General features: G+C 40.9%; 1 protein-coding gene across 3 annotated transcripts in view; it reads right to left on the reverse strand.

The window, feature by feature from the left end:
* NEK10 (NIMA related kinase 10) overlaps positions 1 to 26658 on the reverse strand; it is a 376851-nt gene that overhangs the window by 33533 nt on the left and 316660 nt on the right. For 2 of the 3 annotated variants that reach the window (XM_008266079.5, XM_008266081.5), the window contains one exon: positions 1117 to 1217. In XM_008266079.5, the coding sequence (XP_008264301.3) occupies positions 1117 to 1217 (101 nt within the window). Of the gene's footprint in view, positions 1 to 1116; positions 1218 to 2907; positions 2938 to 26658 lie in introns of all 3 variants that reach the window. The other variant, XM_002716230.6, reaches the window with a different exon arrangement.

Below are 26658 nucleotides of genomic sequence, written 5' to 3' on the forward strand. Positions count from 1 at the left end.
ATCTAGGAAGTCTTAACAATCCTGGATTGTTTGTGGTTTTGGCTTTCACTGCTCTGAGAGGTCCTGGTTTTAACTCATCATCCTCAGGATTAATGGGTGAGCATTATTAAAGCTGCTTATGGAAAAAGCAGCTCAGCCCTGTCCCCATTTGTACCCACACACTGAGGGACATTTGTGCTGAGGTCTATTTTTGGTTGGGCATCAACAGTGAGAAAATAGCCTAGGAGAAAATCTGACATATTTACTTTTTATTCTACTGCCTTCCCAGCTTTGCTGTGAAGCCAGTGTGTGTTCACATGCATAGTAGGAAAGGATAACAAATATTCACTCCACTTGACAGTCCCACTTACTTCCTCAGCAATATCAGCACCACAACCTGCATTTAATATGGAAGGGAAGGGGCTGGTGTTGTGGTATAGTGGGTAAAGCTGCTGCCTGCGACACCGGCATCACATATGGGCACCAGCTTGAGCCCCGAATGTTCCACTTCCAATCTGGCTCTCTACTAATGTGCCTGGGAGAATCGCAAAGGATGGCCCAAGTACTTGAGCCACTACATCCATGTCAGAGACCCAGGAGAAGCTCCTGGCTTTAGACTGGCCCAGCTCCAGCTGTTGCGGTCATTTAGGGAGGGAACCAGCAATTGGAAGTTTCTCTCTCTCTCTCCCTCCCTTCCTCCCTCCCTCTCTCTCTCTCTCTCTGAAACTCTGTCTTTTTCTTTTTCTTTTTCTTTTTTTTTTTTGACAGGCAGAGTGCACGGTGAGAGAGAGAGAGAGAGAGAAAGGTCTTCCTTTGCCGTTGGTTCGCCCTCCAATGGCTGCCATGGCCGGCGCGCCACGCTGATCCAAAGCCAGGAGCCAGGTGCTTCTCCTGGTCTCCCATGGGGTGCAGGGCCCAAGCACTTGGGCCATCCTCCACTGCACTCCCAGGCCACAGCAGAGAGCTGGCCTGGAAGGGGGGCAACCAGGAAAGAATCCGGCGCCCTGACCGGGACTAGAACCCGGTGTGCCGGCGCCGCAAGGCAGAGGATTAGCCGGCCCGTTGCTGCCTTTCAAATAAATAAAATAAAATGTTTTTTAAAAAGATGGGAGAAAAATAAGAATCAGGATCACTGACCTGCGTGATGTAGATGATTTTGTGCAGCTGAATTAGTATCTGCTGAATGGGATCACTGATCTGCCGCACTTTCCTCTGGGACACAGCGATGCCTGCAGATGCTGTGGGGGATAAATCCTACAGTCAGTCAAGTTCTCTTTCAAAAGTGCCATTTAGTGGAAAATGGGATAGAATTCTGAGAACACTTTTTAAAGCAAAGACTCTCATCCTAACAATGAGACAATATGTAGAGACCCTGGAGCACATCATTATCTTATTATGTGGAACAAACAATTCCTTCTCTTCACTTCTCAGACTTGGATATTTTTCCTGCAATTAGAGTGGGCTGCCATCAGGAGTCAGTAATGACTTGGATATTGTGGCCACTGAAAAGCCTGACTTCAGATGTATAAAGAGACTATAGTGCTCTTAAATTTCAAATTCATTATGCCTTCCTTAACATGCCTTAAGGCTAATTTTATTACAACTATTAAATACAAACACTGAAAACAGGCAATCTTACAGAGCAAAGTAACAAATTCTCTAAGATAGAATCCAGTAACTTTCAAATTCCTGACTATTATAAATTGCCATTTTCACCAGTATTTCTTTCTCAGTCATTGGACACATTTACAATTTACACTAAATTCTCATCATAAAGTAACACCAGCTTCATAGTTTCAGGTTAACTTGCTGTCATATTTCATATGTCTTGCTTCCCGTTTCGTATGTCATGGCCACCAATGGTCCCTTCTTAACCTTGAGGAACATAGAGCTCCTTGAAGGAGTGGCTGTGATCCCCAGATTAGCCACAGATCCACCCTGCCTCCTCTCACCTGCAGATCCACACTGTAGATCACGGAAAAGAGACTTCAGGGATGTGGAGGCATGTGATCCTCCCCTTGCCCTTAACCCATAGTACACTTTCTGCTACAAGACTGCTCTTGCCGATTTCCCTGTTTAGAAAAAAGTTCCCAACACCCTCTCTTCTTCCCTCCATACCACAGTGAGCCAATATGAGATTAAATTTCAGTGTAATCATTCTTTTAGCAGCAATCAAGATTCTTTGAAAATGATTCTAAATGTTGAGAAAATATGCATATTTTACCATAAACATTTGTTTTTACAACATTTAAAAGAGAAAGTTTGATGAGATTGCTTAAAAGAGTCTACTTGTTTGATTATAGGAATATAAAAAATTTACATTTATGATACAAAGCTCAAGAGAATTGAATTTAAATATTTAAAGGCATATCTTCATGGATATCTTTAATTAGTTGAGAGTAGCATAAAAAATAATTTGCTGTTTTAAATATTTGGAATTCAAAGGACCTACTTTCCCTGGACACTGTGTCCAACTTCTCTTCAGCATTAATTATTTGATTATTAAGATGAAATTTAATAAATTATCCTTGGGGTAAAAACATGAAGGGAAATCAGAAGGAACTGTTGTAGCTATAAAATAAACAGCAGAGAAGTAGAGTTGCTTGCTCCAGGTTGCAAGGATGCCACGATCCCTGGGCTGCATTTTCTACAGTGGTACTCCTTGCAGAAATTCTTTTTAAATGCAACTATTTGTTTACCTGTCTAGGCTTTTATCAAAATATGCAGATAGTAATGCTGCAGAAACACTAATGTTGCCTTTTCTGATAGTACAGGGCTTTTTAAAATTGTTTTTACATTAACTATTTTATGTTTTTGATTTACAAATATAACAATCACAGGTAACAACTTAAAATCTCACAGTATACCAGAGAGTTCCTAGGTTTCTGATCACATTTTGACTGGGATATCGCATAGGATTGACTCTACCTTGCCACAAGCATGAGCTCATCTGTGGCCCTAAATACAAAAACAGAGAACATTAGCTAGAATGCGTGCCTGCTGAGCTAATCAATTATGCAACTTAACTTAAAAATTATTTTTCTTTAGACCCTTTGATCACTATCCTCTCAAACTCCGTAATTCTTTTGAAAATAGTTTTTATTATTTACTCTCAGAAAAATAAAATTTTAAATATTTAATTACACATGCCTTTTATAAAATAAGAAAGCAAATGAACAAGCAAACAAAAAACAACCTAAGTACCACAGATGGAGCTCTCTGGACCCAACATCCATCCTAGCCACCTCTCCAGATGTGTCTCCAGGGTATATTGTCTTCCAGTCATTTTTCTATCCACTTACATACATATTTGTGTGCCTCAGAACAGGATTTTTCAACCAACAGTTGAGTCTTAAATCAATTTAATGCATCATTTTCAAAAATAGAATGAATTGAAACAAATAAAAAATTCCAGAAGGCCTTGCATATTGTAAAACTCCACTCAGTCATTATGCTCAGAAAATGTGTTTCTTATTGAAGGCCATTTCCAGAAAAACTTTGAAAACTATTATTATAGGAAATGTATAATATGTCATCTCTTTCTTCCTTCCCTACCTTCTTCCCTTCTAAAACCTTCTTCCATCTCACTCTCCCTTCCTGTATAAATAAATGCGAATACGTAGCATCATATAAATTGTTTTTGCAATGTGTGTGTTTTTTATTATGTTATGGAAATCCTTTTTGTCAACACACACAATTTTAGCTTATTTTTTACAGCTGGGTAGTACTCAAATTCTGGGTGCACCTTGCTTTATTGAACCACTCTCTTGATGGATACCTAGTGAGCTTTCAAGTTCTTATAAACGATACTGCAGTGAGTTTATATGTACATGTCTAATTGTACATATGAATAAGACTTTTAAGGTAAACAAGGAGAAGTGAAATAGCTGGGCCCTAGGACATACACATTTCCTACTGTAACAAATATATTTCAAAATGGCTGAATCATGTGTACACTCTGACCAGAAGAGAATTCATTTTTCTGCAACTTGATCAGCACTATGTATTATCAAACTTTTCCAATTTGGGCAATCTAATGTTATTTTCTATTCTGAAATTATTTGAATGCTAGTGCACCTATTTATTTGAATGCAAGGGTATCTCTTTGGTTAATTTATTGCTTTTATCCCTTGTTCCTTCTTGATGTAAACACTGTTCACATACACTGAACACTAGTCCTTCTATTGCATTTCACATGATAAAAGTATTTTCACCTGATCTGTCACTTCTCATCCACGTAAAGGGTATTCCACACCCCATCACCTAGACTAAAGGGAGCTTAGTCTCAGGTACTGCCAGATAGTTTCTCAGGAGTCTGCTGCCACTGCATCATGGCAAGCTGGGGCTCCATCTTCAGTTGCTGGGTGCTCTGGCAGGACCACTCAACTGTGGCATGAGTTCAGTTTGGGGAGACAAAAGAAGCTTGAGACTGGGAAAGGTGTCAGAGGTGTCTGGCTACACCACGTACAAACTCTTGATTACAAGTATAAGAGCCATAATTCCTCATTTTCTACCTAAGTCCTCAGAATTGTTTTATATTCTCACACCCCAAAATTTACATTATATCTAACCCTTAATAATTTTAGGAAAACAAAAATGTTGAAAATCCAAATAAATATCTTTTTAATTCTTCATTTAAAGATCAATCACTACCAAGTCCATGGCAAAATGTCAGCCCATAATATTTTATCTCATTTTAAAGCATTCTCTCTCAATAAGTCTTTCAGGTTAGCTCAATAAAAATATTATATTTCCTAACTATTCAAAAAACACAGCAAATATTTGCATTGACAATTCTATCATCAGAATATTTATATTAAACTCATTTAACCTTAAAAAGACAAGAAGGCTTACCACAGTTCATGTGTGTTGTCAGTCACATACAATATGTCCATGATTCACATCTATGTGACATTCCCTACTGCAAATATATATGTGATATGTTGTCTCCTTAAAATTTAATTCAAGTTTAAAATACTAGAATATTTGGGTGGGTTCCAAGATGACAGAATATGGAAAGGGCACACTGCTCTAGGCTCAGGGAAAAATATTTTCTAAAACGTGGAGAAAGTGCATTCTCAGGGGAGTTAGAGAGAAAACTGCAGTGGATGTTGGTGGGGATGCAAACTGATTAAGCCACTATGGAAGTCAGTCTGGAGATTCCTCAGAAACCTGAATATAACTCTACCATTCAACCCAGCCATCCCACTCCTTGGAATTTACCCAAAGGGAATGAAATTGGCAAACAAACAAGCTGTCTGCACCTTAATGTTTATTTCAGCTCAATTCACAATAGCTAAGACCTGAAACCAACCCAAATGCCCATCAACAGTAGACTGGATAAAGAAATTATGGGACATGTACTCTATAGAATACTATACAGCAGTCAAAAACAACGAAATCCGGTCATTTGCAACAAGATGGAGGAATTTGGAAAACATCATGCTGAGTGAATTAAGCCAGTCCCAAAGGGACAAATATCATATGTTCTCCCTGATCGGTGACAACGAACTGAGCACCAAAGGGGAAACTTGTTGAAGTGAAATGGACACTATGAGAAACGGTGACTTGATCAGCTCTTGTCCTGACGGTTGATGTACAATGTAATACTTTATCCATTTTAGTATTTTTTTGTTCTAGTACTATTGTTTGAACTCTGTAATTAACACACAATTATTCTTAGGTGTTTAAATTTTAACTGAAAAGTGATCCCTGTTAGGAATCTGGAAAACATTATGCTGAGTGAAATAAGCCAGTCCGAAAGGGACAAATACCATATGTTCTCCCTGATCGGTGACAACTAACTGAGCACCAAAAAGGAAGCCTGTTAAAGTGAAATAATCATAACTGATTTCAATGTGATAAAACTTGTGATAGCAAAAACATACTATTGCAGTATCATAATCAATTATGGTGTTTTAAACCAAAACTGTAACATAATCAATGTGATGTCAAAAACTGCCATGGTGATATAATTAGGATGCCATCAGTCACTGCTGTGATGTCATAAACTACAATTGTGATGTTATAAACCACATTTGCAATGCCATATTCTATTGTGATGCCTTAAACAGCATTCTGATGTCATCAAAAGCAAAAATGTCAAAATCTGCTGTGATGTCATAAAATATTGTGATGTTGTAATGCTAACAATGTGATGTCACAATAAATGGTGAAGTCAAAAAACTTGAGTCATGAAATCATAAAACTAACCTTGTGTTCTTCTAATCAATTGTGATATCATAAATAAAACTGTGATGTTAGAAACCAATATTATTAGCCGGCGCCGCGGCTCACTAGGCTAATCCTCTGCCTTGCGGCACCGGCACACCGGGTTCTAGTCCCGATCAGGGTGCTGGATTCTGTCCCGGTTGCCCCTCTTCCAGGCCAGCTCTCTGCTGTGGCCAGGGAGTGCAGTAGAGGATGGCCCAAGTGCTTGGGCCCTGCACCCCATGGGAGACCAGGATAAGTACCTGGCTCCTGCCATCAGATCAGCGTGGTGCGCTGGCCACAGCACACCGGCCGTGGCAGCCATTGGAGGGTGAACCAACGGCAAAGGAAGACCTTTCTGTCTCTCTCTCTCACTGTCCACTCTGCCTGTCAAAAAAAAAAAAAAACTAACATTATTAACCCATATACTACCATTGTGATATCATCAAAATGATTGTGATGTAATAACCAATTATGATGTCATAAACCACAATTTGGTGTCATAAACTACTTTTGCGATGTTGTAAGCCATTATGATACCATAAAACACCTTAGAAATGTCAGAACCAATTATGATGTCATAAAAATTGTGATGCAAAATGCATTGGGATCTCATTATCAATTGTGATTAAATAAAACATTATTTATTAATAAAGCTACACTTATTATGTCATAATAAACTGTGAAGACAAACACCATTATTATGTAAACATTTGCAATACCATAAGAATGGCACTGTGATTTCACGAAAAATATTTGTATTGTCAAAATTTATGTGATGTAAAAACATCATCATGATATCCTAGAGCTAACATAGTGATGGAGTAATTGTTATGGTGTAAAATTGCTTTTGATGTAATAATCTGTTGCAATGTGATAACTTACCACTGTGATATCATAATGCTATGATTATTACATTATAATTATGAAGCCATAAAAACCATTTAGAAATTATGATTGTATAAAAACTGTTGTGATATCATCAATGTAATACTGTTGTATTGAATTGTAAAAAAAAAAAAAAATACCAGTGGGAAAATGACTTGAGCAATTGGGCCCCTGCCACCCATGTGAGAGATCCAAATGAAGCTCTTTGATCTTGACTTTAGCCTGGCCTTTGCAGTCATCTTGAGAACAAACCAGTGTCTAGAGCATCTCTCTCTCTGTCTTTCTCTTTCTCTTTTTCAAATAAATAAATGAATGAATCTTAAAAAAAAAAAGTGAAATGAACACTATTAGAAACGGTGACTTGATCAGCCCTTGCCCTGACTGTTGATGAACAACTTAATACGTTATCCCTCTTAGTATATTTTTTGTTTATTTGTTCTACTTAATACTTTTGGTTGAATACTGTAATCAATACACAGTTATTCTTAAGTGTTGAAATTTAACTGAAAAGTGATCCCTGTTAAATATAAGAGTGGGAGTAAGAGAGGGAAGAGATGTGCAATTCGGGACATGCTCAAGCTGACTTACCTCAAACGGTAGAGTTAGAAACATACCAGGGGATTCCAATTCAATCCCATCAAGGTGCCATGTACCAATGCCATCTCACTAGTCCCAGTGATCAATTTCTGTTCACAATTGATCATAATGAAGGACTAAGAACCAAAGGGATCACATAAACAAGAATAGCGTCTGCAAATACTAGCTGATAGAATAAAAAAGGGAGAGAATGATCCAACATGGGAAGCGAGATACACAGCAGACCCATAGAATGGCAGATGCCCTAAACAGCACTCTGGCCTCAGAATCAGCCCTTAAGGCACGCAGATCTGGCTGAAAAGCCCATGAAAGTATTACAGGCATGGAAAGCCAAAACACTCTGGCAAAAAAAAAAAAAAAAAAAAACACCCTACATGAAAGATCTCCGCAAGTGAGATCCCAGTGGAAAGAATGGTCCATCAAAGAAGGAGGTACCTTTCTCTGAAGGGAGGAGAGAACTTCCACTTTGACTATGACCTTGTCTAAATATGATCAGAGTTGGTGAACTCAAAAGGCTTCCAGCAATGGCGACTCATGACAAGAGCCTAGGGTGATTACTGATGCCATAAACAAGAGTGTCAATTTGTTAAGTCAACAACAGGAGTCACTGTGCACTTACTCCTCATGTAGGATCTCTGTCCTTAATGTGCTGTACATTTTGATTTAATGCTATAACTAGTACTCAAACAGTATCTTTCACTTTGTGTTTCTGTGTGGCTGCAAACTGTTGAAAGCTTTACTTAATATATGCTAAACTGATCTTCTGTATATAAAGAGAATTGAAAATGAATCTTGATATGAATGGAAGGGGAGGGGAGAGGGAAAGGGGAGGCTTGCAGGTGGGAGGGAAGTTATGGGGGGGAAGCCATTGTAATCCATAAGCTGTACTTTGGAAATTTATATTCATTAAATAAAAGTTTAAAAAAAATGAAAAGAAAACTGCAGTGGAGATTCCACGGAAGGAGGAGGGACACTTTGGACCTGGGTGCAAGCTGCAGCCACGCAGCCACGAGCGTGGACACGACACAGTAGCCCATCAGTCCAGAGCCGGAGAAAGTGCCATCCTTGGAGAGCGAGGTCAGATCAGATGGCAGCAGCCTGTGCCACTGCTGATTTAGCCAGAGGGAAAGCCTGGAAGGCTACACGTCTTTGCGTCCAGCGTGGAGCCCTGAGGGAGACAGGGTGCCTTGCTAACCCAGCAATAAAGGGGAGGGTGTTTCTTTCTCCCCATATCCCTCTTCACAACAGTGCCTGGCAACTGGCTGAGAGAGGGTAGGTGCCATTTTGGACATGAGTAGCAACTGCAGCAGCTCTTGGACACGCAGCCAGCAAAGGCAGGTACAAGATGCTATCTTGACAGCAATAGAGTGGCAGCAGCTCGGGTGCACGCACCCTGCAACTGACAGGGAGAAGGAGCCATTCTGACACAAGCACTGGCTGCAGAGGCTCTGTGCACGCCCTGCAACAACCAGGTAGAAGGCACCATGGTGAAACAAGTAGGGCCGTGGGCAGTGGCTCTTGTGCACATGTGTGATCCAGGGATTAAATCCACATTGCCCCTTGACTTTGAGTCTGGCTGGGAGGATTTACAGGGGGCTGGGCACCACATAGGATGATGAGGCACCCCCAGCCTCAACATATCACAGTCTCCAGGACGCAAACTGCCTAGGTAGAGCACCCACAGGCAACTCTCTCAAAATATCAGCCTCTCCATGGAAGGGACAGGCTAGTAGGGCAGAGTGGATCATCTATACCCCACGACTATGGAAGCCCTGTGTGTTGAAACTATAGGGACACTGTGACTGCACAAGAGGTCATAGGATATAACTAGGTCTCCTGGAAATCACTGTGTGGGGTTCCACATGCTCAGAGCTCCCTAATTGCCTGGGGTGGGTCATTGCCATGGGATCCATGTTCAAACTGAGGACTCCACAGTCCTTTGTGTGATTCTTTCAGCACCACAGATAAGTATTGCACCCACTGTGGGCTAAGACCTGGGCATTCATCACTTTGGAAGAAAGGAGGCAAGGATGTGATTGCACCAACAGAGGTGATCATACCCTCCTTTCTGATAACAAGAAATCTACCATGCCCAACAAGGGTATTCCCCTGGATACTCATCCCACCCTAGAGAACTGACCAGAGACCCCTGGCCACACCCAGCACATGCTTCTGGGTATTCACGGAAAGAACAGACACTCCACTAAGCCACAGAGGCAAGGATCAAAGATAAAAGCCATCAGAGGAAAAAAAAAAAAAACAACAAATGCCTAACAATAAATCCAGAAATTCAAGAAACAAGAATAAGGAAAACAATATGACTCCACCTAAAAGGAACACAACCCTTCAATACTAGACAATTAAAAGATGGATGAAATGCCTGAAGTGGAATTCAAAGCATTAATCATAGGATTACCCAGAAGCAATCAGAAGCAAACTCATGAGTTAAATAAGTCCATACATGGCATGAATGAAAGATTTTCCGAGGAAATTGAGATTTTTTAGAGAGAAATAAAAATGAAATTTTAGAAATGAAAATTCAGTATGTCAAATAAAAAAATACAGTGGAAAGCCTTAACAACAGACTTGGATAAGAAGAAGAAAGAATAGCTGAACTAGAAAACAAATCCTTGGAAATATCTCAGTCACAGCAAAAAAGAAATTGGAAAATATAAAAAGAGTTTTGGAGATTTATGGGATAATATCAAATGACCGAACATCCGAGTCTTAGGAGTTCCTGAAGGTGTGGAAAGACAGAATGGAATAGAAAGCCTATTCAGTGAAATAATTACAGAAAGCTTCCCTAATTTGGAGAAATAAAGGGACGTCTACACAAGGCACGAATAACACATTATAGATCTGACCAGAAAAGAGCTTCACCATGACACATTGTATTCAAACTCTCAACAGTAAAACACAAAGAAAAGATTCTAAAATGGGCATGAGAGAAACACAAGACTACTTTCAGAAGATCTCCAATAATACTCACAGCTGACTTCGCATCAGAAACTCTACAGGCTCAGACTGTTGATGAGCAACTTAATATGTTATCCCTCTTAGTATTTTTTGTTTGTTTGTTCTACTTAATACTTTTGGTTGAATACTGTAATCAATACACAATTCTTCTTAAGTGCTGAAACTTAACTGAAAAGTGATCGCTGTTAAATATAAGAGTGGGAATAAGAGAGGGAAGAGATGTGCAATTCGGGACATGCTCAAGCTGACTTACCTCAAATGGTAGAGTTAGAAACATACCAGGGGATTCCAATTCAATCCCATCGAGGTGGCATGTACCAATGCCTTCTCACTAGTCCAAGTGATCAATTTCTGTTCACAATTGATCATAATGATAGGACTAAGAACCAAAGGGATCACATAAATAAGAATAGTGTCTGCAAATACTAGCTGATAGAATAAAAAAGGGAGAGAATGATCCAACATGGGAAGTGAGATACACAGCAGACCCATAGAATGGCAGATGTCCTAAACAGCACTCTGGCCTAATAATCAGCCCTTAAGGCATGCAGATCCGGCTGAAAAGCCCATGAGAGTATTTCAGGCATGGAAAGCCAAGACACTCTGGCAAAAAAAAAAAAAACCTAAATGAAAGATCTCCACGGGTGAGATCCCAGTGGAAAGAATGGGTCATCAAAGAAGAAGGTACCTTTCTCTGAAGGGAGGAGAGACCATGGCCTTGTCGAAATATGATCAGAGTCAGTGAACTCAGGTGGCTTCCATAGCCTTGGAAGCTCATGACAAGAGCCTAGAGTGATTACTGATGCCATAAACAAGAGTGTCAATTTGTTAAGTCAACAACAGGAGTCACTGTGCACTTACTCCTCATGTAGGATCTTTGTCCTAGTGTGCTGTACATTGAGATTTAATGCTATAACTGGTACTCAAACAGTATTTTTCACTTTATATTTCTGTGTGGGAGCAAACTGTTGAAATCTTTACTTAATGTATGCAAAACTGATCTTCTGTATATAAAGAGAATCGAAAATGAATCTTGATGTGAATGGAAGGGGAGATGGAGTGGAAAAGGGGAGGGTTGTGGGTGGGAGGGACGTTATTGGGGGGAAGCCATTGTAATGCATAAGCTGTACTATGGAAATTTATATTCATTAAATAAAAGTTTAAAAAAAAAGAAAATGCAAACCACAAACTGGACACAAATATTTGCATATATCTGAAAAGGGGTCTGTATTCCAATTATATAAAGAATTGCTACAATTCAGTAAGTCAACAATTAAAAATGTGAAAAAGATTTAAATAAGACATAGTAAAAGAAGATAGACATGTGGCCAATAAAACACAATTAAAGGGGTCAGGCATTTGGTACAGTAGTTTAGCCCTGCTTGCAACTTCCACATCCCAAATTAGAATGCCTGGGTCCAACACCTGGCTCCAGCTTCCTGCTAGTAAGACTCGGAGGCAGCCAGTGGCTGGGTTCTTGCCACCCACTTGGGAATCCTAGATTGAATTTTTGGTACCCAGCTTTAGTCCCCAGACCGGAGTTGTATTTGGGGAGTAAACTAGTAGATGGGAGCACTGTGTGTGTGTGTGTGTGTGTGTGTGTCTGCCTCTCAAATATTTCTTAAATTTACTTTCCTTTAAAAAATAAAATAAAAACTAACCTTAATTCTGGAAATTGAAGCAAAAAAAGAAACTCTATAGGCTAGGAGAGAAGGAAAGATATATTTCAAGTCCTAAGAGAAAAAAAAATTGTCAACCCAGAATACTGTATCTTGCACAGCTCTCATTTAAGAATGAATGTGGGGGCCAGTGCTGTGGCATAGTGGGCTAAGCCTCCATCTGCCACACCGGCTTCCCATATGGGTGTCAGTACGTGTCTAAGCTGCTCCTGTTCTGATCCAGTTTTCTGCTATGGCCTGGGAAAGCAGTGGAAATTGACCCAAGTGCTTGGGCCTCTGCACCACATGGGAGACCAGGAAGAAGCTCCTGGCTTATGGGGAACAATGTAATGCTTTCATGTCTGTACATATTAGGAGAGAACGGTAAGATATATTCCAAGTCTGAAGAGAAGAAGACTGTCACCTCAGAACACTATACTCTGTAAAGCTGTCATTTATGAATCAAGGTGAAATAAAGACTTTCCGTGACAAACAGAAATTGAAAGAATTTGTCACCTTTCATCCAGCCTTAAAAACAATGCTTAAGGATGTGCTACACACAGAAACATGGTCTTCACTATGAAAGAAGGTGAAGGCAGAAAATCTCCCAGTAAAAGTACAAAGGAAAGCCAAAGTAAAAAACAGAAATATTTATTTTAAAAAATGGTAGAGCCAAGTTATTGCTTACAAATAACAACCTCTTCAGTTAAAAGACAGAGACTGGCTGAATAGATTGAAAAACAAAACCCATCTATTTGCTGCCTACAAGAAACACATATCACCAACAAAGAAACACGCAGACAGAAAGTGAAAGGATGTAAAAAGATATTCCATGCTAAGGGAAACCAGAAAAGAGCACGTGTAACCAAAAAAAAAAATAATAGACTTTAACACAAAAAATTTCTAAAAGGGACAAGGAAGGGCACTGTGTAATGAATAAGGGAACATTCAACAGGAAGACAATATAATAAATGCCTATGCACCCAATTACAGAGTACCTGGATATTTAAAAGAAGTATTAACAAATCTAAAGGGAGTAACAGCTTCTGATACAATAGTAATAGAGGACTTCAATACCCCAATTTTATCAATGGATGGATCAACTACAAAGAAAATCAGCAACGAAACAAGAGCTTATCTATGCTATGGAAGAAATGTACTTAACTGATATTTACAGAACCTTTTTTTTTTTTTTACAGGCAGAGTTAGAGAGAGAGAGAGAGGTCTTCCTTCCATTGGTTCACCCCCCAAATGGCCGCTACAGCCGGCGTGCTGCACCAATCCGAACCCAGGAGCCAGGTATTTCCTTCTGGTCTCCCATGCGGGTGCAGGGCCCAAGGACTTAGGCCATCCTCCACTGCCTTCCTGGGCCACAGCAGAGAGGTGGCCTGGAAGAGGAGCAACTGGGACAGAATCTGGTGCCCCAACTGGGACTAGGCCCCGGGGTGCAGGCGCCGCAGGCAGAGGATTAGCCTAGTGAGCCACGGCGCCAGCCAGTACAGAATCTTTTATTCCACAGTTGCAGAATACATATTCATTTCATCAGTGCATAGAACTTTCTCTAGGATGGAGCATATGCTAAGCCATAAAGCAAGTCTCATCAAATTAGGTGTTTAAATTTTAACTGAAAAGTGATCCCTGTTAGGAATTTGGAAAACATCATGTTGAGTGAAATAAGCCAATCCCAAAGGGACAAATACCACTTGTTCTCCTTGATAGGTGACAACTAACTGAGCACCAAAAAGGAAACCTGTTAAAGTGAAATGAACACTATGAGAAACAGTGACTTGATCAGCCCTCACCCTGACTGTTGATGAGCAACTTAATATGTTATCCCTCTTAGTATTTTTTTTGTTTGTTCTACTTAATACTTTTGGTTGAATACTGTAATCAATACACAATTCTTCTTAAGTGCTGAAACTTAACTGAAAAGTGATCGCTGTTAAATATAAGAGTGGGAATAAGAGAGGGAAGAGATGTGCAATTCGGGACATGCTCAAGCTGACTTACCTCAAATGGTAGAGTTAGAAACATACCAGGGGATTCCAATTCAATCCCATCGAGGTGGCATGTACCAATGCCTTCTCACTAGTCCAAGTGATCAATTTCTGTTCACAATTGATCATAATGATAGGACTAAGAACCAAAGGGATCACAGAAACAAGAATAGTGTCTACAAATACTAGCTGATAGAATAAAAAAAGGGAGAGAATGATCCAACATGGGAAGTGAGATACACAGCAGACCCATAGAATGGCAAATGTCCTAACAGCACTCTGGCCTAATAATCAGCCCTTAAGGCATGCACGGCTGAAATGCCCATGAGAGTATTTCAGGCATGGAAAGCCAAGACACTCTGGCAAAAAAAAAAAAAAAAAAACTAAATGAAAGATCTCCACGGGTGAGATCCCAGTGGAAAGAATGGGTCATCAAAGAAGGAGGTACCTTTCTCTGAAGGGAGGAGAGAACCTCCACTTTGACCATGGCCTTGTCGAAATATGATCAGAGTCAGTGAACTCAGGGGGCTTCCATAGCCTTGGCAGCTCATGACAAGAGCCTAGGGTGATTACTGAGGCCATAAACAAGAGTGTCAATTTGTTAAGTCAACAACAGGAGTCACTGTGCACTTACTCCTCATGTAGGATCTTTGTCCTTAGTGTGCTGTACATTTTGATTTAATGCTATAACTGGTACTCAAACAGTATTTTTCACTTTATATTTCTGTGTGGGAGCAAACTGTTGAAATCTTTACTTAATGTATGCAAAACTGATCTTCTGTATATAAAGAGAATCGAAAATGAATCTTGATGTGAATGGAAGGGGAGAGGGAGTGGAAAAGGGGAGGGTTGTGGGTGGGAGGGACGTTATGGGGGGGAAGCCATTGTAATCCATAAGCTGTACTATGGAAATTTATATTCATTAAATAAAAGTTAAAAAAAATGTAAACACAACTTCAGTTATTCTCATCAGCAGTGGGAAGCCAGTGATTTAAAAGAGAGTACATGGGGCTGGTGCTGTGGTGTAGCAGATAAAGCTGCTGCCTGCAGTGCTGGCATCCCATATAGGTGCCGGTTCAAGTCCTGGCTGCTCCACTTCTGATCCAGCTCTCTGCTATGGCCTGGGAAAGCAGAGGTAGACGGCCCAAGTCCTTGGGCCCCTGCACCCACGTGGGAGACCCAGAAGAAGCTCCTGGCTTTGGGCTTCAGATCGGCACAGCTCTAGCCATTTCGGTCAATTGGGGAGTAAACCATGGATGGAAGACCTCTCTCTCTGCCTCTCCATCTCCCTCTGTGTAACTCTGACTTTCAAATAAATAAATAAATCTTAAAAAGAGAAAAAAAATAAATAAAAATAAAAAAAATCAAAATCATACCATGCATCTTTTCTGACCACAAAGGAATGAAGCTGAAGTTAACAACTCAAGAAACTCAAGCATGTTGTAGGCTAAACAACAGGCTCCTTAATGAACAGTGGGTCATAGAAGGAAACAAAAGGAAACCAAAAAATTTCTGGAAACCAATGAAGATGACAATACAATATATTAAAAAATTATGGGGTACAGCAAAAGCAGTGTTAAGAGGAAAGTTTACAGCAATTGGTGTCTACTTCAAGAAATTGGGAAAGTACCAAATTAATGAGTTATCAAAGCATCTCAAGGACCTAGAGAAACAACAAAAATAAACCCCAAATTAATAGGAGGGAAGAAATAATTACAATTAGAGAAGAAATAAAATTGAAACAAAAAATTCAAAAGATCAGTGAAATGAAGAGCTGTTTTTTTGGAGAAAATAAAATGGACACACCATTGGCCCAACTAACCAAAAATAAAAAAAGAGGTTGAAGAAACAACTCAGAGATGACAAAGGAAACCTAACAACAGATACCACATTAAAAAAATCATCAGGAAGTACTACAAAGAGCTGTATGCCAACAAATCAGGAAACCTAGAAGAAATGGACAGATTCCTGTGTACATACAATTCACCAAAACTGAGTCACACAAACATATAAAAACCTAGACAGACCAAAAACCAAGATGTAGATTGAATCAGTAATAAAGACCCTCCCAACAAAGAAAAGCTCAGGATTGGATGGTTTCACTACTGAATTCCACCAGACATTTGAAAAAGAATTAATTCTATTTCTTCTCAAGCTATTCAAAACAATTGATCAGGAGGGAATCCTCCCAAACTCCTTCTATGAAGCCAGCATCACCTTAGTTCCTAAACCAGAAAAAGACAACAGAGAATGAGAACGATAGACCAATATATATAAAGAGCTCAAGAAATTCAACAACAAAACAATCGAGCTAAGAACTGAGCAAAAGAGTTGAACAGCCATTTTTCAAAAGAGGAAATTCAAATGGCCAACAGACACAGGAAAAAAAAATGCTCAGGATCACACGTCATCGGGGAAATGCAAATGAAAACCACAACGAGGTTTCACCTCAGTTAGAATGGCTCTCATAGAGAAATCAATAAAAAATAAATGCTGGTGAGGTTGTGGGGGAAAAGTACCCTAACTCACTGTTGGTGGGAATGTAAACTGGTGCAGCCATTGTGGAAGACAGTACAGAGATATCTCAGAAATATGAAAATAGATCTACCACAAGACCCAGCAATCCCACTACTGGGAATTTACCCAAATGAAAAGAAATCAGCATATGAAAGAATGATCTGTACCCCCATGTTTATTGCAGCTCAGTTCACAATAGCAAAGATATGGAATCAACCCAGATGTCCATCAACTGATGACTAGATAAAGAAATTGTGATATATATATATATATATACACACACACACACTATGGAATACTACTCAGCTGTAAAAAGTGAAATTCTGTCATTTGCAACAAAATGGATGCAACTGGAAGCCATTATACTTCATGAAATAAGCCACACTTAAAAATATGAAAAAATATGAAAAATCAAAAAATAATTTTATATGTGCTAGCTTACTCTGCTGTGTGAATAACACTGAAAAGCTTTCTTTGCTTGGAAGGTTTGGTGGGAAGGTCTGGGAAGAACAATGGTGCTTTCTTAGTATGACTTGGATGAGATACTGGAGAGTTCTACACATTCAGTATCAGGTAACCCATGCAATCATTCTGAAAGCTGGCTGTGTTTATCCCTGTTTTACAGATGAGGAAACTGAGGACTTATGTCCCTACAAAATTCACATGTTGAAATCTTGCCCCCACGTCCCCAAGAATACTGTATGAGGAAGCAATGTCTTTGGGGAGGTCAGGGAGGAGAACCGTCATGAATGGGATTAGTGCCCTTACAAAAGAGGCCCAATGGAAATGTGTTGTCTCCACCACCATGGGGGCCTGAAAGACTGCTTTTCTTTGTATTCTTTTTTTTAAAGATTTTATTTATTCATTTGAGAGAGTTACAGATAGGGAGAGGGACCAAGAGAGGTCTTTTATCTGCTGGTTCACTACCCAAATGGCCACAATGGTCAGAGCTGAGCTGATCTGAAGCCATGAGTCAGGAGCTTCTTCTGGGTCTACCACATGGGACCCAAACACTTGGGCCATCTTCCACTGCTTTCCCAAGGCATAATCATGGAGCTGTATCTGAAGAGGAGCAGCCAAGACATGAACCAGCACCTATATGGGATGCCAGCATCACAGCTGGAGGCTTCATCTACTATGCCACAGAGCTGGCCTCTGCTTTTCTTCTTAAAAAGGTCTCCTTTTTAACATGACATTCTGCCTATGCTTTTGAAGATTCAATTGACAAAAATATCTTTAGACGGGCATGTGTGTAATCAACCGGCAGCATCAGATTATTGTTGCCTCCGTGTAGCTCTCTATTCTGCTTTATTGTCTCACAGCACACTATAACAACCTAGTTAGATGCCAGTGTTGTGGCTTGGCCAGTTAAGCTGCTGCCTGTGACCCCATGTTCACATCCCGAGTCCTAGCTACTCTGCTTCTGATCCAGCTACTTGTGAATACACCTAGGGCAGCTATGGAGGAAGACCAAAGTCCTTGGGCCCCTAGGGCAGCTATGGAGGATGACCAAAGTCCTTGGGCCCCTGCCACCAACATGGGAGACCTGAATGGAGTTCCAGATTCCTGGCTTTGGCTTGGCCCAGCCCTGGTCATTGTGACCATTTGGGTAATGAACCAAACAGATTCAAAACAGGTGGATGGATGATCACTTCCTTTATCTCTCCCACTATCTTTCTTTGTGTAACTCTTCCTTTCAAATAAATAAATAAATCTTTTTTAGATTTATAAATCTTTAAAATAAAATAAAATAAAATAGCCCCAGTACATTTCTGCACACAGACCAACAGACAGTGAAACAATCAGCCAGGTCAATCTGTTAGAAAAAGACTCGACAGTCTGGGGCCAGATCCTCAATGCCGCATGCCCCACTGGGATTTCCCACAGCATGGCAGGAAGTGGCAGGGAAGCATCAGCTCCCTTAACCCCTGGGGGGAACAGACCACCGACTTCCTTTCCTTTGAAAATGCAGTCCCAAGCTGTCCAAAGGCCACAGAAGCAAGGCTGCTTTGAAGTCCTGCCCTCCTGAGTTCTGGCTGAAGCTCTTTTATGGTGTGTGTGTGTGTGTGTGTGTGTGTGTGGCTTCCCACAGTTCCCAAACTGTTATCTCTTCTGTTATGTTATCCAAGTGTAAAAAAGGATCCAGGTGGGTTCTGAAACGGCTACACAACGCATATGGCGAGATGCCGTGCGTGGAGTTCCTTGCTATGCTGTTTTTCCCACGCTTGCCTTGACCCCATGAGAAGCAGTACAGTGTGAGGACTGCATTGCCCCAAGATGGGGTGACACACAGAGAAAATTCCTGGGCTGCAAATATCACCAGCTCAAGCAGAAGGCAGGAAGATGGAGAGGAAACTGTCACTGAACAGCTCTTCTTCCTGCTGCTCTGGATACAAAGCTTTTCTGAGGAGCAGGGACATGGAGAGGAAGAGCAAATCTCAAGAGAGACCCGCATTCCAGCTCACTTCACACACGGTCAGGGATGGGGGCCAGGAGGAGTGCAGAGCTGGGTGACAGAGCTCTCCTCCACTTTGGGCTCGGGACTCAAGAGTGCTAAGGCTGTGGGTTCCCACGGGGAAGCCTGAGAAGCCTTGGCAGTGCTGAGGTTCCTTGCACCACTGTGGCACCACGAGGGGACAGCAGATGTAGCTCCATGGAGCAACCACTCTTTGAGCTTCTGTTCAGTTTCCTGGGCCACATGCCCAGAGAGGTGCAGAAGAGCAGGTCACCTTTCCTGGCTCCACCAGAGTGGCTTGCCCTGTGGTCATCTGGCCTTCATGTCAAGTGGACACAGCCATGGGCAGAACACAGACTGGAAACTTCTTCACATGCCAGTGTGGAAGGGTGGCCACACTCAGTCATCAGATCATCGTCAGGTACAGGCAGACACAAAGCCCAGAATCGCACTGCTGACAAAGGCTTTGGGACAAGAATGAGAAGGGCTGGCTGCAGTTTTTCTCATATCAGACATAAAAGGAAATAATAAAGGCATTGGAATCTACCTGCAAGGCTAACTGATTATGTTTTCTGATATTAATCAATAAATATTAAGTTCAGTTAGTGTAAAATTTAGAAATTTATATTTTATTCCTGAATTTATAGACTAAAACTAGCATACGCAGGCAGTTATAGCTTGTTCTGTGTTTCAGCCACAACAGAGCCATGCTGACTCCCTTTATTCCTAGAAGAGGGATTGTTTCTCTCTCTCTTTCTGAAAGTCACTTCCCCAGATGAAGCCCACAATTCCTCCCCAAAAAAGCTATGTGAAAACAATGTATATTCACTACTACAGATACAAAGGTTAACCAACGAAACTAAAAGGAACACAGGAAAGATGGTATTTCTGCCACTCTCATTCAATTACCTACGTGAGAAAGATTTGCCCCAAATGTAGAAAATCGGAAAAATGGTAAGTGCTTGATTCTCTGATGTCACGCTAGAGCATTTTTTAGTAACCCTACTTGATCCTGATCTAATGCTCTTGGGTAATGCCACAGCATATTTATCTAACAATCCATACCAATAAAGGGGCAGACAGTTTATAACCCTGCAGTGCTAGAAGTCAACGTGCAGAAGTATACATTGGTATACCTGATAAAGAAGATGATTATGAAAAAAAAATACCTGGTTTTTATTATGCTGAAGAAATTTCATCATCTCATGTTTAATTTAGCTATCTAATTTCAACTTTTCTTTCTTGCCTAACTATATAAATCCCAGTTCTGCGAATGCTCTTTTGTCCTTTACTTGGTTCTATCATTAAATGGTTAAATAAAATTCACTTGTTAAAGAATACCTCTAGGAGCCGGCACTGTGGCATAGCAGGTAAAGCCATTGCCTGCATCCCATATAAGCGCCAGTTTGAGTCCCGGCTGCTCCACTTCTGATCCAGCTCTCTGCTATGGCCTGGAAAAGCAGTGGAGGATGGCCCAAGTGATTGGGCCCTTGCACCTGCTTGGGAGACCTGGAAGAATTTCCTGGCTTCAGGCTTCAGATCGGCCCAGCTCTGGCTGTTGTAGCCATCTGGGGAGTGAACCAGCATATGGAAGTTTTCCCTCTCCATCTCTCTGTCTCTCTGTCTCTCTGACTCTCTGCAACTCTGCCTTCCAAATAGATAAATAAATTAAACAAAGGAAGGACTATGTTTCCAGGGGTCTGACTGACAAAATTTATTGAAAAATAAGCAAGAAATAAAAAAATAAATAAATAAACAAACAAACGTGGGACAAGGAGAGAGAGGCAGAGACACCGCGGTAGCCAGCTATGTGGCCCAGCCAGCTGCCAGCTGTGAGACGCCGACTCATCAAGGCAGGAAGAAATCGCCACATACCCTGCGGCTGGCAGTCTGAGCTGAGGGGGATTCCACAGTCAGCCACTGGATTTTATGTCAGCCTAAAGAGCTGATTTGGGTCTGAGCTACTGTTGGGCTTGGAGCAGGACAGCAGCCTTGCTTTCCTTCCCTCTCCTCTCCCCAGTCTGCGTAGCACCATACTCAGTAGCAAACAGTGCACAGTAGAACCCCTCGGTTCTGCCAGCATTCTAGTCAGAGTCCGGGCGATGTGTAGGGAAAAGGACAGATCCCCTGCACCCTGCAACTGTGGGATTTTTGGGCGTTAGTTCCAGAGCTACACTCACTCACTCTATGTGAGCCAGGGGATCTGCCTTAGTTTCTGGGGGCTAACACCAGAAGCATCCGATGAAAAAATCTGCTCCCACCTTGGGAGATCTGGGTAATGACCCCACTAGGCCCTGCAAATCCCACGCCTGTAACAATTCATTCAGAATTTCTCAGTGCTCCTAGAATCTACCCCGTAGACATGAGTGCCAGTTCGAGTCCCAGCTGCTCCACTTCCAATCCAGCTTTCTGCTATGGCCCAAGTCCTTGGGCTCCTGCATTCACAGAGGAGACCTAGAAGAAGCTCCTGGCTCCTGCCTTCAAATTGACTCAGCTCCGGCTTTTGCGGCCATTTGGAGAGTGAACCAGCAGATGGAAGACCTCTCTCTCTCCCTGTCTCTGCTCTCTGTAACTCTGTCTTTCAAATAAAAATTATTAAAAAGAATAACTCGGCTGGTGCCATGGCTCAATAGGCTAATCCTCCGCCTGCGGTGCTGGCACCCTGGGTTCTAGTCCCCATCAGGGTGCCGGATTCTGTCCTGGTTGCTCCTCTTCCAGTCCAGCTCTCTGCTGTGGCCTGGGAAGGCAGTGGAGGATGGCCCAAGTGCTTTGGCCCTGCACCCGCATGGGAGACCAGGAGAAGCACCTGGCTCCTGGCTTCGGATCAGCGCAGTGTTCCAGCTGCAGCACGCCAGCTGCAGCGGCCACTGCGGGGTGAACCAACAGAAAAGGAAGACCTTTCTCTCTATCTCTCTCACTGTCCACTCTGCCTGTCCAAAAAAAAAAAAAAAAAAGAAAGAAAGAAAAAACACCTCTAATAAGAGTTGTAGATTTATAATCCAACAAGATTACAAATAATAATTAGTTATATAAATATAATTTTAACTACCACATTACCTAAAACACTACCAGGCAGTCTGCTGGATTCATACCGAGCAAGTGTCAGTTGATTATAAGCAAGGTGTTGGCCATAACGGATGGCTGGCAGGTGACTGAGATAGAAAAAAGAGGTATCTGGATTGCAGGAGAGCAGACTGACTCCCACAACAGTCTTTAGAGAATAATTTTGTCACAATCTAGCTTAGCTAGTCCATCATTTTTTATTGAAGAAAGGGAATTACAGAAGCCTAATGACTGATTCAATGATTGATATCCCCCTTCTGGGTTGAATGTATTCTGAGGTTCTGAAGAATTAAACTATGCTCCAAACAGAAACCCACATTTTGATAAATTATTGGCTATTGGTACTTACAATTCTGTAAAGGAATATATGGGTTAAGATGATCACAGGCATGACATGGCATGGTTTGTGTACAACAGACTCCACATGAACCTACAATTCTTGATGTCTAGGCTTCTCATTAGCATTGCCTTCTCCCCATCATCCTCCCCAATATTTAGTCTGTGTGATAAATTCATTTAAAATGTATGTGTAAATACCCTGAAACTAGTTTTAAATGCATTAAAAATCACTAATAATTGCAATTTCAAATTTGAGAGCCATGCTTTTATCCATTAACCCAATTACTTTATTCACTATACCACAAATCACACTGATTTCCCCTTATTCCTACTTGAGAGTGCTGTACCTTTCAAGCCTTCCTTTCTTTAGACTCTCCTCCCAGGTAGAAACACTGAGGGTGGGGTGCAAACTGCCAATTAACAGCTGATTGCAGTTTCAACTTGGTCTGTGATTAGGATCATCAGTAACTTTTGCGAGACTGAGTATCTCATAGAAAACACATTATCCTCAAAGGCTAAGGGAAAAAAACCTGTATCTTCAAGTATTCTCCTGGGACCAGGTACACCTTCCCTCAGTGCCTCATTTAGCTTGAATAATAATGAAATAAATCACCATTGGTAAAGGAAATTGGTTATCTCCCACTCTTACACCAATCTGAAGTCTAATATACAAAAAATAATATGCAGATTATAATTTATCCAAAATGTTTGGAATGAGAAGTGCTTCAAATTTTAGTTTTTGTCAGATTTTGGAGTATTTGCTTATATGAGGGTACTTCAAGCAGTTAGTGGAAACTGAAATTAAGAGATATGTTTGGTGAAATTTTTTTGAAATTCATGCATATGCGGGGAGTTTTCAAAAAGATCATAAGAATACACATTAATGGAAAACTGCATGAATTATTTTTCACAGATATAAATTTACCTATTAATTCCATTTTTCTTTTTTCTTTTTGATAGGCAGAGTTAGACAGTGAGAGAGAGAGACAGAGAGAAAGGTCTTCCTTCTGTTGGTTCACTCCCCAAATGGCTGCTACGGCTAGCGTGCTGCGGAGCCAGGAGCCAGGTGTCTCCTCCTGGTCTCCCATGCGGGTGCAGGGCCCAAGCACTTGTGCCATCCTTCACTGCCTTCCTGGGCCACAGTAGAGAGCCAGACTGGAAGAGGAGCAACCAGGACAGAATCCAGCGCCCCAACCAGGACTAGAACCCTGAGGACTGCCGCTGCAATCAGAGGATTAGCCTAGTGAGCCGCGGCACTGACCAATTCCATTTTTCTATGTACTTGCTGAATCTCTCTTGCATACACATAATTTACCAAAGATGTTTACAAACTGGTTGAAAAATATAAATAATATACCCCAAACTCCAACAAATACTATAGAAATGTATATTATTATTATATGCCAAATTACAATACAAGGACTACTATTAAAGGACTTTTGACAAAAATCTGGTGAGCAAATTTTTGTGTGCTACAAATATTGCTAGGTAATCAAATATAAACAAGTATGTACTCACAGCTGGCATTGTGGCAAGCAGGTTAAGCTGCAACTTGCAAAGCCTGCATTCCATATCAGAGAACAAGTTCATGTGCTGATTTCTCTGCTTATGATACAGGTCCCTGCTGATGCTCCTGAAAGTGCATGAGCCACTGCAAATCATGTGGGAGACCTGGAAGGAGTTCCTGACTTCTGGTTTTAGCCTGGCCCAGACCTGATTATTGTGACCATTTATGTAGTACACCAGTGAATAGAGGCGCTCTCTCTCTCTCTCTCTCTCGCCTCTCTCGCCTCTCTCGCCTCTCTTGCCTCTCTCTTCTCTGATTCTGCCTTTGAAATAAGTAAATCTTTTTTAAAAGGTATGTACTCAGAAGCAACTTGGAAATTGTGAACATTCATTTTAAGTAGTTTATGTCAACAACTAACTTGAAAGTAAGCTACTAAAGGTTGCTCATATGAGGCCAACTAGAACATTATGTGAGTTCTCTATAGAATGTTTGGATGAAACATGGACTACTTTATTTAGATCTGACCTTTATGAATGAAAGACAACTGCAAAAACAGATTTGCAGTCATCTAACAAGAAAACATAATGAAGAGGGCAGAAATCATCAAGCAAGTTTTTCTATTCAAACTGCAGAGCTGAAGAATCCCCCATCATCCATCAGTTCAGGGCCTGAGTATCAAGGGCTGTTTACATGAAACTGCGCAAAGAAAGAGACACTATGTAATGATTAAGGGATCAATTCAACAGGAAGATGTGCCTATAATAAATGTATATGCACCTAATTACAGGGCACCTGGCTATTTAAAAGAAATGTTAATGGATCTAAACCGAGACATAGTCTCCAATACAATAGTAATGGGGGGCTTGCCAGCGCTGCAGCTCACTAGGCTAATCTTCCACCTGCGGTGCTGGCACCCCAGGTTCCAGTCCTGGTTGGGGCTCCGGTTCTGTCCCAGTTGCTCCTCTTCCAGTCCAGCTCTCTGCTGTGGCCCGGGAAGGCAGTGGAGGATGGCCCAAGTGCTTTGGCCCTGCACCTGCATGGGAGACCAGGAGGAAGCACCTGGCTCCTGGCTTCGGACTGGCACAGCACGCCAGCCGTAGCGGCCATTTAGGGGGTGAACCAATGGAAGGAAGACCTTTCTCTCTGTCTCTGTCTCTCTCACTGTCTAGCTCTGCCTGTCAAAACAACAACAGCAACAACAAAAATAGTAATGGGGGGCTTAATACCCCACTTTCAGCAATGGACAGATCAACCAGACAGAAAATCAGCAAGGAAATAACAGAGTTAATTGACACTATAGATCAAAAAGACCTAATGGATATCTACAGAACTTTTCATCCTAAAGACACAGAATACACATTCTTCTCACCAGTGCATAGAACTTTCTTTAGGATAGACCACATGATAGGCCATAAAGCAAGTGTCAACAAATTTAAAAAAATCGAAATCATATCATGCATTCTCTCTGACCACAACAAAACAAAGCTGTAAATCAACAACTCAAGAATCTTGAGAATATATGGAAATACATGGAGACTGAACAACATGCTCCTGAATGAACAACTGGTCAAAAGAGAAATCAAAATATTTCTGGACATGAATTAAACCAACAATCCAACATATCAAAACTTATGGGACACAGCAAAAGCAGTATTAAGAGGAAAGTTTAAAGCAGTTGGTGCCTACATCAAATTGAAGAACAAAGATCAAATGATTATCTCAATAAATGCAGAGAAAGCATTTGATAAAATACAATACCCTTTCATGATGAAAACTTCAAGCAGATTGGGTACAGAAGGAACATTCCTAAACACAATCAAGGCAATTTATGAAAAACCCACAGCCAGCATCATATTGAATAGGGGCCATCATGCAAGAAAAAGAATTTAAAGGGATATAATTGGGAAGGATGAAGTCAAACTACCCCTATTTTCGGATGACAAGATTCTATACATAGGGGATCTGAAAGACTCCACTAAGAGGCTATTGGAACTCATAAAAGAGTTTGGTAAAGTGGCAGGATATAAAATCAACACACAAAAATCAATAGCCTTCGTATACACAGACAATACCATGGCTGAGAAAGAACTTCTAAGATCAATCTCATTTACAACTGCTGCAAAAAATTTAAATACCTTGAAATAAAATTAACCAAGGATGTAAAAAATCTCTACATGAGAATTACAAAACATGAAAGAAAGAAATAGAAGAAAACACAAACAATGGGAAAAATCTTCCATGTTCATGGATTGGAACAATCAATATCATCACAATGTCCATATTACCAAAAGCAATGACAAGATTCAATGTGATACCAATGAAAATACCAAGGATATTATTCTCAGATATAGAAAAATGATGCTGAAATTCATATGGAGGCACAGGAGATCCCGAATTGCTAGGTAAACAAACAATAAAAACAAAACTGGAGGCATCACAACACCTGATTTCAGGACATATAGAGGACAGTGG

Source organism: Oryctolagus cuniculus, chromosome 4 (genome assembly GCF_051225735.1).
Source record: "Oryctolagus cuniculus isolate XC-2025 breed Fujian yellow rabbit chromosome 4, ASM5122573v1, whole genome shotgun sequence".
NCBI lineage: Eukaryota > Metazoa > Chordata > Mammalia > Lagomorpha > Leporidae > Oryctolagus > Oryctolagus cuniculus.